Source organism: Stigmatopora nigra, chromosome 12 (genome assembly GCF_051989575.1).
Source record: "Stigmatopora nigra isolate UIUO_SnigA chromosome 12, RoL_Snig_1.1, whole genome shotgun sequence".
Classification (NCBI taxonomy): Eukaryota; Metazoa; Chordata; class Actinopteri; order Syngnathiformes; family Syngnathidae; genus Stigmatopora; species Stigmatopora nigra.
In genome coordinates, this window is record NC_135519.1 from 13,092,997 (window position 1) to 13,109,537 (window position 16,541).

At 39.5% G+C, this 16,541-nt stretch overlaps 1 protein-coding gene across 1 annotated transcript; it reads right to left on the reverse strand.

The window, feature by feature from the left end:
- Positions 1 to 156: 156 nt before the first annotated feature.
- On the reverse strand, positions 157 to 15,658 carry LOC144205769 (serine protease HTRA1A-like). Its single transcript, XM_077730343.1, has 9 exons — positions 14,998 to 15,658; positions 11,724 to 11,823; positions 10,517 to 10,721; positions 3,483 to 3,677; positions 3,364 to 3,396; positions 2,782 to 2,896; positions 1,933 to 1,990; positions 1,753 to 1,848; positions 157 to 806 (listed from the first exon to the last, which is right to left on the reverse strand). Exons 1-9 carry the CDS (start codon positions 15,458 to 15,460, stop codon positions 638 to 640), a joined length of 1,434 nt encoding a protein of 477 aa, XP_077586469.1. The 5' UTR covers positions 15,461 to 15,658; the 3' UTR covers positions 157 to 637.
- Positions 15,659 to 16,541: the final 883 nt, after the last annotated feature.

Consider the following 16,541-nt stretch of genomic DNA (forward strand, 5'->3'; position numbering starts at 1 on the left):
AATTCATATTAAAGGCATATTGAGGAGTTGTATTTGTCATTTGATTTGAAATAGCATTTCATATATTTTTGCTAGCTAATGAGGAAAAATAATGCAATATAAGCCATCGTAGTGTCCACTAAAGAGAATGTAATGCTTTTTAAATACAAAATCTCATTCAAAACCAAAATGTGAAACAATTTATTTCCATCAAACATTAAAAAATGTCTACAGTACTTCATTTTGTTCAATCAAAAACCAAAAAGGGTTAAAACATAACAATTACACAAGTAAGATGTGCTCAGGAAATCCTAAAATAGCTACAAAAGTGCAGAGGAAGGCCTGACTGAGCAATAATATTAAAAGAAAAAAAAACACACAACAATAGCTTCTTGTTTGTATGGGGTGTGCCAGAAAAAGTAGAAAATGAAAAACAGACCCATACATCCAAACCCACAAACACACAGAAAGGAAGTACAGCGCGTTTTTTCCAGCGATCCGTACAGTCGTCGCTTTTTGAGGCATATCGCCAGAATTTTCCGAGATCCGGCACCCCACGGGAGGATGGCGTGTCCATGGAACCCCCCCTCATGCCTGCCAACCGGATATTTCCCCAGTGGGAAGTCCAACATGGCCGCAGTTCGAACCAGAGCGGAGGTCAAGGGTCGATTTCCACGGGAACGACGGTGAGGATGGCGTCTTCGTTCCCGCGTCGCACCACCATTTTTAGGCTTTTATCTTTCTTGACGGCGGCGCTAACGTCGTTGGCTGTGGAGATCCTTTTGCCGTTGATGGATATGATCACGTCGTGTTCTTTCAGGCCGGCGCTGGAAGAAAGATTACGGTTCTTGAAATTAATTTTTGTCATTATCCAAGTATAGAATGAGATTTCGATTTTTTGGGGTATTTTTGGCAATGGATGTGATGCTAGGAAATTGAGAAAAGTGCCTCAAATGATCTAATGTGCGCTTTTGATTATTTTCTAATGAGTAAAATAATTCCTTATGTTTTAGTTTTTTAAGTCAATAAAGTCTTTCTTAAAATCTAAATCAATAAATATGAATTTTTGATGTAAACAAAAAGAATGAACTATATTTCTTCACATTAATTTGCTTATTATCCTTATATTTTAAATGAAAAAGTCATAGTTAAAGTGTGAAAAAGTAAAAATGTTATAGTAAAAAAATGTCATTTTTAAAAAATATGAAAAACTAAATATTATAGAATGGGTTCCATTCATTTTAAACTCAAAATATATATTTTCAAAAATCTAAATATTAAAAAAATAACACTGAAAATGTTTACCTTTTGTTTTCAATGTAAAAAAATAACATACTACTATTTTTCCAGTTAATTAAAAAAATATAAGATAAAATGAAAAATATGAGCTTTCCCCCTTTTTATGTATCCTATTAAAAGATTCAAAATAAGACAAATCTTAATTTCTGTAAATAATCTTTCAACAATCAGAAAAGCTATCAATTAACAACAGGCCTCCAAACGAAACCATAACATATACCACAACAAAAAATTGAGCACTAATCCATCCATCCCTGAAGCCATTAAAACCAGGAAATAGCCTGTTCCCATAAACATTGTACAAGAGAACACACTTAGCTTTCATAAGCCTACAATTTAAAGCCTAATAAGTGTCCACAGACGTCAGTCAATCTCCACATAAAAAAAAAAACACCTCAATGAGTGCTCTGTAAAAATCTTTACCCCAAAATGTGTGGATCCTTTTCAGAACCATGTGCGAAAACTATCACTTACACCGCAGCTGGCGTCTTTGCAATGACTTCCATAACGTAAGCGCCAGAGGTGATGTCAGGGAAGTCTCGATGTCGGCTTTTCAGCTCTTTGGCCAGCCTGCAATGCATTAAAAAAACATATGGATTTAATATAAAAATAAGACTTATCAAGCATGCAAAACGACGAATACTAGTAACATACGCTGAAGTGAGAGTCATCATCCTCACTCCGATATATTTCTTTTTAGAAGCCGCTGTGCCTGTAAAATAACATCAATTCGTACATTAATTGTGTTCTCCAATAACTCAAACACTTTGTAACAGAATCCAAGCTTCTGATGACACAATTGGTTTCCACTATGCAGAAACAAACCCACAAATTATTTTGATTGCACTATTTAAATCGTAAAAAACAGCAAGTCAAAATCCCAAACAACCCTCCTGTCAATCATCGCAACTAAACCCAACTGTTAGCATCTCTGTAATTATCCACCCGTCTTCCGATTGTACTCCAACCATCACTTGGGAACGTCACCATTCCCGATCATCAACATTTAACTGCCCCCTTTCCAATTAGCCTGACGGAAGAAGACAAGCGGTTTCCTAAAGACAACACAGCTGTTAAGTCCTAATACCACCAGTTGCCTTCACAACATGCTTGTGGAAATAATTTAACAGTCACGATTAAACACCCCCCCTAACCCCCACATAAGCTAAATTCCATGCTGGCAGACATCACTTTACCGCTTTCCTTCCGAGTTTTAAAAAAAATGTCTTGGACAGTTCTCCACCAAGCTTCATTTTTCCAACAGCAAGACTAGATTCACCATATTAAATTCTGTTAACCATTTATAACCCTCAATACACTGATAGACTGTCCTGTCCAATTCATTTTGGATTGTACTGTCATCCCATTAAGTTAAAATGGATTGGACTGGGTGTGCTGGTTCAATTCTCCCAAATCAACTAGGAGTGGCAGATCTGATTTTTTTGTATGAAAGATTTTTGTCATTTTTTTGTGCTTGAATAAAAACTGTTGCGTTGAACTCACCCCTGGATTGCCTGTCGTAGGACTCCGCCAGGAACTGCTGGATTTTATCGGAGGGAATGGCGAAGGAAATGCCCGCGGTCACCTTTAGCGTGTTGATGCCGACCACCTCGCCATCCTGAAAACATGATTGTTGTCGTATAAAGTCACAAAAGTGTAAACCGCTCAAAAATTATAATATTGAAACCACTCAAAACTTGTAATATTGAATCACGTCAGGTACTCTCAACTTCTTAGCCCCGCCCACTAAAAAATAATGTCACTTTCCGTCAACTATCAAGCAATCCATAGGCTTCCTATTCTCTTCTGTCATTCATTTAACGTACACCAGCTAAAAAATGACTAAAAACCTAAAAACAACCTATTCTGGTTGTGATGTCACAACCAGAAATTCGGAAAAAGTACGTGTTTCCTAATGCATCATTAGAGATGCAAAAACTATGTGAAAAAACACACCGAATTGAGTGTCAAATTCATTTTCTACATATATAATTCTTCATATTTTGACCCCTCACCCTAAACTCATCAGTTTATCACACCGTACACACAACATTTAACACGTAAAGTCTAAAAAGTACTTCTTACCAGATTGACAAGAGGTCCTCCCGAGTTGCCATACTGTGAAAAAAAACAAAGAAAATGATTGTTTAGGAACCAGTAGTAGTATTTTGATTATAGTAATTGTATTGTTATAGCTTGGGTACATTGATGATGGCGTCCGTCTGGATGTAGTCCATGTCCGAGTTGCTGAGGCCCAACTCCCTGCCCCCCCTTTGGGTGGTGCTGACGATTCCAGTGGTGACGGTGTTTTGAAGGGAGAAGGGGCTTCCGATAGCTACCACAAATTCACCCGGTCTCAGGTCCGAAGAGCGGCCCAGGAGTAGCACGGGGAGTTTAGTCTGCGAGTAGAGATTAGAAAAAAATTAAAAATAAATTATGATAGTCTTAGAAGGCTTTTTTAAGCATTTTTTAGCATATTTTTGCCCTAAAAATGCTGAAAATTTATGTTTAGCCAAGATGACTGTCTTTTTCATAGTATTACTCTAAATTAACATTTTAAGGGGGAATTTTTAAATGAGATTTAAAAAAAAATCTTATTTAATATTACTTTTTGTGCAAATTCAGGTCTAAAATCAGTAAAAAAAACATTTTCTCATCTACAGTGGAAGAAATAATAAACATTGTATGATGAAATCTGTTTCCTTTTCCTTTTTTTCATGATATAATAGTATACATTTTTGATCTTAAAAGATATCATTACATAACCTTGCTTTGTTTTAGTCCTCTTTTGTTTTTTTCATGCCAATCAAGCAGCAAAACTTCCCTTTTCTTCCCCTAAATTTTTGCATTATACGACGATACCAATCAATCAACTGCGATGCCTTTACAACGGATTCTTTTTTAAGCCCTTCCGACTGTCATTATAATATTTCATGTGGGAAAAAAAAAACTTGACAACACCCATCCCACAATAATTCCTTTTCCCAGAGCAGCGAGTCAAGCTAAAACGTTGGCGTCCCGTAATGCCTCGCCAAAGCATTTCAATGGAATCGAACATAACTGGCATAAATAAACGAATAATGTAATCCTAATAGTTGGTTGGCATAGCTAAATAATAACAGTGTGGCGAAGCTAGAATCCAAAGTTAAATTTATCCCTCCGCGTTGGCGAAATCATAGCAGACTTTTTGCCTAAATAAATAAAAAGGAATTTTGTGTCTGAGTTATGGAAAAAAACGGCTTGATTTTTAGCTTTTCATAGCTTTAATACAATGATTTTTGGTCGTATTTTGGCGGATGGGAGAAAGTCAGTGGTTATGTTTTGGAGCAAATTCCATGGCTTGACCTTTGACCTGCTCTGAGGGGAATTGGCTGACGGGACGGACCACCGTTTTGACCGAAAGACCACCTTCGCCGGGACATCGTGGCGTTGGTTTGGTTGACGCTACAGTGTGAAAAGCAAATGTGCCGAGTGTGCATAAAGCAGGTAGCCCTTACACTGTTTGACATGAGCAAATACAAACAGACGCCTGACACAAGTTGTAGTGGTCTCCATGGCAACATACACTCTTTCTACAAAGCCCAATGTAGTTGGGATGTTGTGTGAAACTAATTACCATATGTTCTTACATATTAGATGTCTTCACGTATAATCCCTAACCTTAAAATGGCCTTAAAATCGTAGAATTTTACAATTTCTCTCGTATAAGCCGCAACTCTGATTCAGAATGTTCCGCTCTATATTCATTGTTTTAATAGGAGTACAAAAATGTGTGTTTTTGAAGGGAAAATCTTTTTAAAAATCATCAGAATTTCTATCTAAATCGATTTCTGGACCGACTTGAGCAAGTTTTTTCACGATAAATTATTTTTTTTCTTAAATTTCATTCACAAACGTCAACTAAACTGTTTCTTAGCGTTCAATTGCAAAGAATTTACATATTTTATCAGCTACTGCCTATTATATCATGGAAATATTCAAAGAATCTGCAGAAATATCTGCATTTAAACGGCAAGGCCGGGATCAACATATCTTTCGACTTTCCCGTGGGAAAAAACACAACAAATAGAATTAATCCTAAAGGAATACTTCAGAAAACAGATCATTTTTGTTTTTGCATCCTTGTCCTGAACACCGAATAGTGCAAAAAGCATCAGTTATTCGGCAATTGAACAACACTCCGATGTGAAGTCATTTGGACACTGCCACAAATTTTGGTCAACAGAGAACCATGACTCACTGCGACCATTCGAGTCTTTCACCCGATGATACGAGCAGGCGACGACGATAAAAGGCACAACGGGGAACCACAAATTACAGGAAAAGAATGTGAAACCTGAGTCAAATCCACAAGGGGGAAAGAAAAAAAGAATATACGACAGCCAAGGAGAGCCTATGTCAAGCCTACGCACGATTGTGAGTCACAAAATAAAGGCCATCTGGGAGCCTCACAATCAAGTTATTCCAAATTGGTCTTCAGAAAGAGGAACAAGTGCGGAATGAATCAGAGTGCCGTTTTGACTCACTTGACACGATTTGGACAGATTAGGATAGAATTGCCTAATGTTTTGAGAAGACTTACTACTTTTTTTCAAAACTAGACGCTCTCAGACTAAACTGGATCAGAATCTAGTTCAAAACTGAATTGGACATTGTTGAACAGGATTGGACTCAATTGTCCTTAACTATACTGGATTTTCTTGCATCAACCTGGACTAGGTCTAAACTACAAAACCAGATGAGACATAGTTTGGGATGCTCTCGGACTAAACTGGACCAGAATCTAGTTCAAAACTGAATTGAGACAGACTATTGCAGTCCTCAATTGTCCTTAACCGGATTTTCCTGCATCAACCTGGATTAGGTCTGAACATCTAAACCAGATGGGTCCTATTTTTGCAAAACTAGCATCTGGATGCCCTCAGACTAATCTGGACCAGAATCCCGTTCAAAACTGAATTAAACAGCCTATTTCAGTCCTCAATTGTCCTTAACTATACAAGATTTTCTTGCATCAACCTGGACCAGGTTTTACCTACTTTCCCAACCTCATTTTAGCATAAATTGTCCTTAAGAGAGCCCTATAAATTCTCCTAAAAAGTCCTGAATGCAGTCTTTTGCTGAGAACTGAACTAACAGTGACTGTTCTCCACCGGTGGTCTACAACTTGGAACAATGAGGCTAATTGCGTGTAATTTGTCACAGAGCGACACGCTAAATATATTGCCCAAGCGGTGACTTAGCTAACGCTACTTTTTTTTCCAAACCGGTCCAAGCTCATGTCATTGACGTGGGTGTACCAAAGTGCTGGGGTTTCCTTTCCATGTGGATCTGCTCAATGTCCAGCAGTTCGCATAAACGCAAACACATGCCTTTCATGTGTTCTCGGTCGATCCTGGCGAGGAGCCGCCGAGAGGAAAAAACCCTTTGAACTCCCTAAATCACAATGATGAGAAAGAGACGGGCCACGTTGCGGCCATTTTCTTTACCATCCAAAACGTGTACTTATGTGGGGCGCTTAAGTGATGCTGACCGGCCACAAGCGACCTTGAACGCGGGCCGATACACGGATGCCAATACGTGGATGCGCAGATGTCTCGCCATGAGTAACAACCAGAGGACTTCTTTTATATGACTGAGTCAATTATAATGCTTTTGAGAAGTGATTTTGTGGCGTGGAAACGACATGTTGGGTTGGATGGGAACTTCGGGAAACGGGGTTCTTGAGCCTCAGTTTCATTCTGAGTGACGCTTTCTTTCCCCCCATTTGTACAATTCTTTACAGACAAATCAATGTAAATGTACATAGAGCAGAAAATAATAGGCCTAGCCTCTCCTTATACCCCTTAAAAAACTACAAGGTACTATTGGGAAAAATTTAATTTCTCTGGGTGATCCCTACCATTTAATAAATGGACGGTAGCCTCTAAAGAAAACTCCTCCTCTTTTTTGATCAGTGGTCGACCAATCAGTGAAAGGAAGGTAGGAAAAAATGCTCTCCTGATTTGTAACAGTCTTTTCGACCAATCAATGAACAGCAGTGATCAATTAACTGTATGTCAAACTCATTGGAGCATATTAGCACTTTATTCCGCTGTAAAAAGTGTCGCTCATCATAGTATGGGAAACCTCAAGTTGCTACACTGCAGTAATGCAAAACTTCCAAGTTGAATCACATTCACTCCTGATTTAGTCGTTATGCTTCCCGGATTTTAAGACGGGCTTTGGTCTACCGGGAAGAAAAAAAAATGGGGAACGGGTCAAACAGAAGGAGAAATCAAAGTATTTTTTATTTTTTTGGGCCTGTCTACGGAGGTCTTTCCACTGGCAAAAACACTTGCAGTCTTCCGTGTCCCCACTGAGTCGTCTTACACTCACAAACGCCTAGTCCACATTTTTTTGTCCACAGCCAATGATTATCCAGGGATCCCATCTCGTATTTCCTCAGGAAACGTTTATCCAATGTAGCAGATAACAAGATAATGGCCAGAGTACTTTATATAGTATTTTATCTTCTACTGCATGTACAAAAAAAGCCCTGAATGTTCCGTTTTTATAGATCTAAAACGATGTTTATTTTAGCTATTTTTATATATTTTTAGATTTAACAAAATGATTTTTGAACTAAAAACACAAAAAAATGATTAAAAAATGACAATTATTGATTTAAAAGGGGGAAAATCAGGAAATTTAATATACATCTATACTCTTCATTTTAATTTGATCTAAAAACAGAAAGTTTTATCTTAATTTTGTTCATCTAACAGCAAGGCTTTAAGATAATTTGCCTCTTTTTGAAGGGCATAACACAGTCACCTCTAGAGCCAGCATGTTGGGATTTTTTGGTACAAAATCTTGCATTGGGGGAGGAGCTAAGTGAGACAAGATTTTTATAATTAATATATACTTTTAATTGTAATTTGATCCTAAAACAGAAAGTCAGCACTCATCATTTACTTTCCCGGGCCACACAAAATGATCCGGCGGGCCATATTCTGGCCCCCGGGCCGCCACTTTGACACATGTATTGCCTACAACATTCCTTTAGCACGCGTACTACTAGCGCCAAGAATTTGCGGCGGTTAAATTCGCGGTCGGCCTTCACGGTAACAAAAACCAAGCTATTCGGCAAAAAAAACAGCCTGTAAAATGCTCATCCATTATATTACAAATTCAAGATTTTGTGGCACTTTGTCTCACATGAATAACTTCCAACTTGGTAAATCCACTTTGCGTGAAATAACGATATCATAGTCGTTTTTATCGTGCGTTTTTACGGTGCAACGCCACGTGCCACCGTACTCGCGGAATAGCCTCAAATTGGCGTTTTCTAGGTCATCTGACCACACTTTTCTCCACCGTCCCCCATTTTTAAACCCCCTCTCCCCCCCAAAAAACCTATCCTGTGAAGTTCCAGACTTAATGTATCCCCCAGAGTTTGAAGTATTTACCCACAAAGCTTGGGAATGGAAGAAAGTCCACTTTTACCGAAGGGAGGACCAGACAAAAAGACATTTTTTTTTCTTTTTCATTCTAGGGGGGGCTCTCAGATTACGACCGCTCTGAGATTTGAGGTTAGAAAGGAGAAGCTTTTGAGTAGTAAAGAATACGCCGTCACACATAATTACGTGTACTGCGTTTTACAGTATTGCGTTACGTTGGGGTTATTTTGGCAGGTTGGGGAAAGATTTGGGTGTGTTTTAACACTCTTAAAATAAGTCTTTTTTTGAAAAATGATGATGCAAACATGTAAGTAAAGAAGTACGCAAAGAAATCTTTTTCAAATTGCAATCCTCTAAAATTAGGTGTCAAAGTGGTGGCCCGGGGGCCAAACCTGGCCCGCTGAATCATTTTGTGTGGCCCGGGAAAGTAAAAGATGAGTGCTGGCTTTCTGTTTTAGGAAAATATTAAAATGAAGAGTATAGATGTATATTACATTCCCTGATTTTCCCCTTTTTAAATCAATAATTGTCATTTTTTAATCTTTTTTTTTGTGTTTTTAGTTCAAAAATCATTTTGTAAAATCTAAAAATATATTAAAATAAAGCTAAAATAAACATTGTTTTAGATCTATAAAAAAACTGAATATTCAGGGCTTTTAATCCAGTTCTTTTAATCCATTTATTAAAAAAATCTAAATATTATATCTAAAATGATCCAGCCCACTTGAAATATCTTAAATCCTCCTTTTATGCCAACAAAAAGCAAAATTTTTGCTCAAATAAGATTTTCACTGTTGCTTCTTGGCTGCTGCCAATAAATGATAACAACTCTGTATATTTTCAGATGACACATTTGTTAGTTTGGCCAAAAAATGATGTTGTAAATGATGTTTTTCTTTACCCCGTTGAACAGTCTGGCTGACTGCCATGCATTCCTGCATGTCGGCATTAGCATGTAGCGCAAATAGCGTAAATGCCTGGCGTCCAACAGACGGAGAAAACAACAGATAAAGGGAGACAGCGGAGTAACGCAAAGTCGACGCCTTGTTGTCTTTATGTTCGTTTTCCCAGCAACTCTTTTAACACGTCAACGTAAACGTACGAAAAATATACAATATGCTTGAATACTACGAAAATAAAAACCCAGTAAGTTCCAATAAAGACAGTAAGACTCTCTTTGTTTCTGTCCTCAACTGCTTTCCGTCTCACTTTGACCTCCATTCGGCATTATTGTGATTTAGCACCCTCAGCGCCCTTAAAAACGACACAGTGGCGAGCCCACGCGTTGATTTACTTGCAGGGGGTACAAACGTGACGCTTTGAGAGTCTCCCGGATGAAATCCGAGCTTTCTTGGTAATAATCACATTGCAGAGGTTTGGAAATGAACTTTCAAGCGACTCCTAGTAAAATAGAAAAAAAGAGCTACTGGATTTGAGAACATGTCAATACATTTTCCATCTTTTGTCCTTTGTGTAGGCCATAAAAGTCAGATTTTTTTAAATAAATGGATTAAAAGAACTGGATTAAAAGCCCCGAATATTCAGTTTTTTATAGATCTAAAACAATTTTTATATGAGCTTTTTTTAAATATATTTTTAGATTTTACAAAATGATTTTTGAACTAAAAACACAGAAAAAAATGGATAAAAAAATGACAATTATTGATCTAAAAGAGGGAAAATCAGGATATTTGATGTACATCTATACTCTTTATTTTAATTCGATCCTAAAACAGAAAGTTTTATCTCAATTTTGTCACTGAGGGGCGGAGTTTAAAGGGGTCAGGACTACTCACCGGCGCCTCGATCTTGATGAGGGCGATGTCGGAGCGCTCGTCCACATCTTTGATTTTGGCGTCGTAGATGGCTCCGCCCTTGAGTTCCACCTTGACGCGATGCTTGTTGGCCACCACGTGCGCGTTGGTCACGATCTGCCCGTCGTCCGCCACCACGAAGCCCGAGCCGCTGGCCACCGCCACTTCGCGCTTGGAGTACGTCATCCTGACCGGAAAAAAAAAAAAACAAGTTACGAATAAATCGGTCAAAATAAAAAAAATAAAAACATTTCGGAAGGGGTAGATCAGCAGTATTATAATTGATAATTGATCATTTTTGGCCTAGATCAGGGTTGGGCAAACTTTTTGGCCCTTGACAGATGGGGGGGGGGTCAGCACAAGATAGGATACATATAAAAAAGTGCATCCGTTAACAGTACATATAAAACATAAAGAGAAAAAAAGGACTAAAGTATTAATATACTCATCATTAAAGTCAAAAATATAAAGTACAAAGTCAAGTAAGTAAAGGAATGTATTAAAAAATATTAAAATGTAATTTAAAAAAACATAGAATGCTGTAAAAACACAAAAAAACAATTAAGACTGGACACAGCTATTGCCACTGGCTTCCGCGTGACGGCGCCATCTTGGGGATTAAAAAATAAAAAATAATTTGGAAAACGTCGGTGGGCCGGATTAAAAAGCCTAAGGGGCCGTTTGTGGCCCGCGGGCCGTAGTTTGGCCTAGTTTTTCTCACGTAAATTTCATTTGCACGTAAGCTGCCTTCTTGTAAAAGTGGATAAAAAAATCCCAGAAAAGCCTCACAGTGGAAAATTGAGAGCAAACGTTCCTGGAATCCCACCAAAAAACAAAACAAAAAAACTCCCCTTTGCAACTCTGGTGTCAAAGTAAGTCAAAGCAAAGCAAACACTTGAGTAAATGAGAGACAGATTTTGAACCAGGGGATGACTCAGACTCCAGACACGTTGTGGTACAGAAGAAGTCACGGGGGACACAGGTGACGAGTTAAAGTCGGGGGGAAGAAAACACCAATAGGGGTGCAGAAATGATGAAAAAGACACAATGTTAGTTTTGGAAAAGATACTGAGATTTTGCTGAGTGGGCGGTTTAGTACGCAGGTGGGCTGTAAATTACATACTAACACACACATAGACACACACATAAAAAACACACAAAAACACACACCCAGGTGCTCATTTCTTACTTGCGGTAGAGCTCGATGTGAACCACAGCTGGTGCAATTTTCTCCACCACGTCGGCAATGAAGTTGTACTTATGTCTTGGGCTGTCTGGGTTGTCTTGAGCTGGAAATTTGAAAAGACACACACACACACATATTGGATAAAACACTTTTTTAAACATAAACAAAAGAGCAAAACCGAGACGTTAGGTGACGTAACAATATAAACAAATTTTGCATTTTGTCACGAGGAAGGAAATGACTGTTCTGTTGTGGTTTGGAGTGTTTTGTTAGGGTCACAATTCCAAGTGTACACCCATCTGGGGTTTCTCATTGGTCGCCATTTTGACTGTGAGGGGGTGAAGGTGGATAGAAAATGGGGCACTTTATCACACATTTTTGGGGTTTGTTGACAAAAATCCAATCTATCTAATTGGGTAAAGTTGCCAGTGAAGTTATCATGGGGCTTTAAGACGGTTGTCATGGAAACGTGACTGATTAAACCAGGGGTAGAGCCATATATGGCTCTTTTGATGGGTGTCTAAGGCTCTCCGCCTTTTTAAATCATATTTTTTCTTCATTAGACTCTTCTGTATGCATCCTCTCATTGATTAGCAACAGTGAAATCATGTTTTCAAAAGAATTCAGACTTTTTTTTAACTTTCAAAGTGGTGAAATGAAGAATAAATGCTCACATTTTCATGTATTTTGACTTTTCAATTCGGAGTATGGCTCTCAAGGCATTCCTAATCTTTCCCACCTTATCACACACCCACTTTGGGTTGGAATATTCTGCATTTCTACTTACACACATAAATACACTCTTCTAATTTTACCACACACCGCTCATTAATGCAAGTCAGGAAATGTGGTAAAAATCCACCTGGTAATTAAGCCCTCCTTGAAATTGCAGCAGATATCAGCCATGGTGGCTCTAGCAGGAGACATTTTGGAGTCAAACAGGGCGTCGGACTTCAAAGTAGGGATGTGATGATCATTAAATAAAAATAGCATCGAACCCGCGGTAATTATTTTTTTTTATGATCTCTCACCTGACGACATAATGATACGTTTGTATGAACTAAGTGATCAAGACTGGCTTTGATGAGGTTCCATAAAGTTGGTCCTTAGCATCCGCTAGGCGTCCAATCACGGATTGGACGCCTAGTATCCGCAGTCAGTCCTCCCGGTTCAAGTGAATTGGACAGTTATTGTCGTCAATGGCGGAAAATTAGTTCATTTTTTTGTCATTTTAGGGTACTTTTAGATCACTTTGTGTACATTTTGCACCATTTCCAGTTGGCTCATTTTGGGACAGACAAAATTGATTGGACATCTTGCTTGCATGGGCAATGGCAACCAGATCCAAAATAAATTCCTGATGTTGGCATTGGTTTTGTGGGAAAATCATTTTTTTCTCATGCGAGTGTCATTCATCATTCATCATAATGTGTTAAAAATGCTTTTAAAAGAAAAGTTGGCTGGATTTTTATGATGAACGGCATTAGGCCAAACCATCAATGCCAAAAATGACACTTTTTGAATTTCACATTAACACCCTTACAGAAAGTGAGATCATGCTTTTATTTTGACGTCAGGTCTGCTTTTTGGAAGTTAGGGGAGGGGTCAAAAATCATTTTTTGTCGGGGGTCACTTCATATATATGATTTTATTTAGAGGATGGTTATATCCTTCAAAATTAGTCCACTAATTAAATCGACAGCTTTTCTGATAGTGTTTAAATCATTTATAGACATTAAATTATCCCCAAAAGCTTGTTTTTTGGCCTCATAATAGTAAATATTCTCTATTTTTTGACATTTTTTCATAAGAAGGGGCAAAACATGAATTAGTTCCCTTTTGAAGTAAAAAAAAACATATTTCAGTTATATTGAAACACATTTGAGATTTTTAAGAACCTGTTTTGGTTAAAACATCAGTTTCCAATCAGGGGAAAAATATCACATTACCTAAAATTCATATAAAAAATATGATATGTTTGGCTAGATTTATTTGCGGTCTACTGGAAAAAAAAGTGACAATTTTGGCTGATAAGTTTGTGAAACATTTTGCTGTCAAATTCAACTTTTCTACCAAAACATCATAAAGATGGCCTATTTGCCACCCTTGAAAAAGTTCCTGCCACCCTCTTGCCACCCCATAAATATGTTCTAGCTCCGCCCCTGACTACAGACATCGCCAAAAGTGGGAGTGGCCTGCTTTTTTTCTTCTTCTTTTTTCTTCCGCCGCCAAATCAAACGTTCCACGTTTCACAGCAGATGTGGAAATTTAGTCTGGTGAAAACGAGGAGTCGTGGCCGCAGACCGGAGCCCTCGCCGTGGCTCACGCGAGCGACAAACATATGACGGGTCGCTCCGACCGCCGCGCCCGCACGTTTCTTTGAAGCCCGCCTCGTCCTCTGCTCCCAAACACGGGTTGCTAATTTTGTGTTTTCCGTCGATCCCATGTCTGCCTGATCAAAGGCGGACGTTCCCTCACCGCTCGCCGTGATTTAACGTTTGTGGGCGGGGCTTGAGAAGCAGACGCAGACTGAAGGCTTTTGGTAGGGTTGTGGGACACCCTGGGTGTCGGGATTTGGCCGTTCAGTCTCCAAATCGACCATGTATTTGGAATGTGGGAGGAAAATTGAATACCCAGAGAAAACCCACGCAAACTCCACGCTTATGGCACTGAAACCAAAGGTCATTTTCCGCCCTATCCTACCTTAGTGAAGCAGTTGCTATATTTAGCCATTTTAGCCATTAAAGCTGACTAAAGACCTTAAGTCCATTAAAGAAAGAGACCAGGTTAGCTCTGTGATTTTGCCACTGCGAGAAAACCCACACAAGCTTGGGTGAGAACACACCTGGGATCCAACCCTCGACCCCAAACTGGAAGTTTAACTCGCTAACTACTCGGACAGCCAGACAACCCTCAATAAAACTAATAAAAACAAACATTTATGGAGCAACAATATTTACTTCATCTATCACAATCCCCAGTGGGGAACATGCAAACGTCACACACTCTTGGGATCGAACCCCCGACCCCCAGTCAGCGGGCAAACTTCAATAATACAAATAAAAACAAACATTCATGGAGCAACAACATTTACCAAGTCTACTAAGGTGCCCTAAAGCTCGAAAATCTATCCCTGAAAGTCTTTTTATAAAAAATAAAAAAAACTCTCAGGACCCAGAATACACACAACTCTAGTCCACTCATGGCCCGCGAGCCATAGGTTTGAAACCCCTGGACGAAATTCACATCTCGAGTTAAGCAAGAGAATCCGGCTTACCTTTACCACAGGCGCCCCTCTGAATGAAGATCACCGGCGGTTGCTGGAGCTTCTGCGCCCGGCGGCTGACCCGCTTTAGCTCGCAGACGTTCCGGTAAGACACGCCGTCACTGCCGCAAACGGGCTCGGTTGTTTTACACGCGCACACGCCCGCCTTGCTCCGCCGACGCACGGTGGCGGTGTAGCCAACCCCGCCGGACACCGTGCACTCCAGGCCCTCTCCACACACCGGGTCGCCGAGTTTACCACCGCCAGAGCCGGTGCATGCTTCGCCCTCTCCCGACGCGCACACCGGGCAACAGCGGCATACGTCGAGCGTCTGTCCCGCAGGGCAATCGGACAACGAAGATGCCGATCGGGGGCACATGGACTTGTCGCATCGAGACGGGCAGCCCACCGAGAAGCGGCTTGGGGAACTTTGAGCGTCCGCTAAAGAGAGGAAGAAGAGTAGGCACCAAAGCATGATTGGAAAGATGGAGAGAGAAAAGGGTAAAAAAGAAACAAAAAACCTAAAGTTTGGGCTTTAAAAAAAAGAGTTGTTGCAGTGCGATGGGACGTCGAAATTGGACTAAGGAGAAAGAAAAGAACATCCAGCTGAGTTTACGCTCTGTTGCTTGACATCTCTCTCTCTCTCTTTTTCTCTCTTCTTTTTCTTTGGAGGACCACAACAAGACTTCTGATTGGCTGAGCAACTGTGACGTACATAAGTCAAGCAGGATGGCATCCCATTGACCGCAGACCAACGCTAACCTTTTATTTGTGTCATTATTTATTATTTTGGTCGTTGTGCTGGGTTCGTGCAAACATGTTTTTTTGATTGTACATTTATTCTTGATTTATCTTTGTATTGGTTAGAATAAAGTTAAAAAATAAACAATCTGACCTTATTTTTGTCTTATTATTTTCTTCATAGGGGCAAATTATCCAAAAAAGAACCCCAATTATATTGCTTATAAAGACAAACTGACTCTAACAAGCCAAAAATGGTCATAAAGTCCGGCTGTGACGTCACAACCAGAATTGTTTTAAAAAGTGGCCGTGCCCCGATGCATCGTTGAGCAATAACTATGAAATGGTAACACATAAAACTTTAGATGATTCCCATTGCATAGCAACTTGAATTTATATCAAATTAGATTTTCATCACACACCCGTAGCGAGCTAACAGAGTGAGGCTATCGCTTAGAAACCATAAATCATCGACTAAGTGGTATTTATTATTAGCGGAGATTGGAAGATACTCATTTGGGAGGAGGACGTCAGCAGGGCCACAAATAGGCAGCAGATGAAAAGGACCTCATGCGTGCAGGATGTGAAGAACAGGGATGGGCTCCTCCCGATGTCTCCTGGTCTAAAACGGCATAAGAGCGTTTAATTAGGCCCACGCGTGAAGCCACATTAATGATTTGGGCCTCCCTCGAAACCTGGAGATAGTGAGATGAGCAGAAATAAATAAGTAAGCTGATGAGAGGACGACAAGGTTGCTAAAAATGGCTGCAAGTTGCCTTTCATATTCTTTAATGCTCGGACTTGGAAGTACAAGT

Bases quoted from the DNA above. Each gene is read 5' to 3' on its own strand.
- LOC144205769 (XM_077730343.1), bottom strand. From the start codon at position 15,460: ATGCTTTGGTGCCTACTCTTCTTCCTCTCTTTAGCGGACGCTCAAAGT. The intron at 11,824-14,997 runs GTAAGCCGGATT...TCAAATTTCCAG, and splicing joins GAGGGGCGCCTGTGGTAAAG to CTCAAGACAACCCAGACAGC. The intron at 10,722-11,723 runs GTAAGAAATGAG...TTTTCCGGTCAG, and splicing joins CACATCGAGCTCTACCGCAA to GATGACGTACTCCAAGCGCG.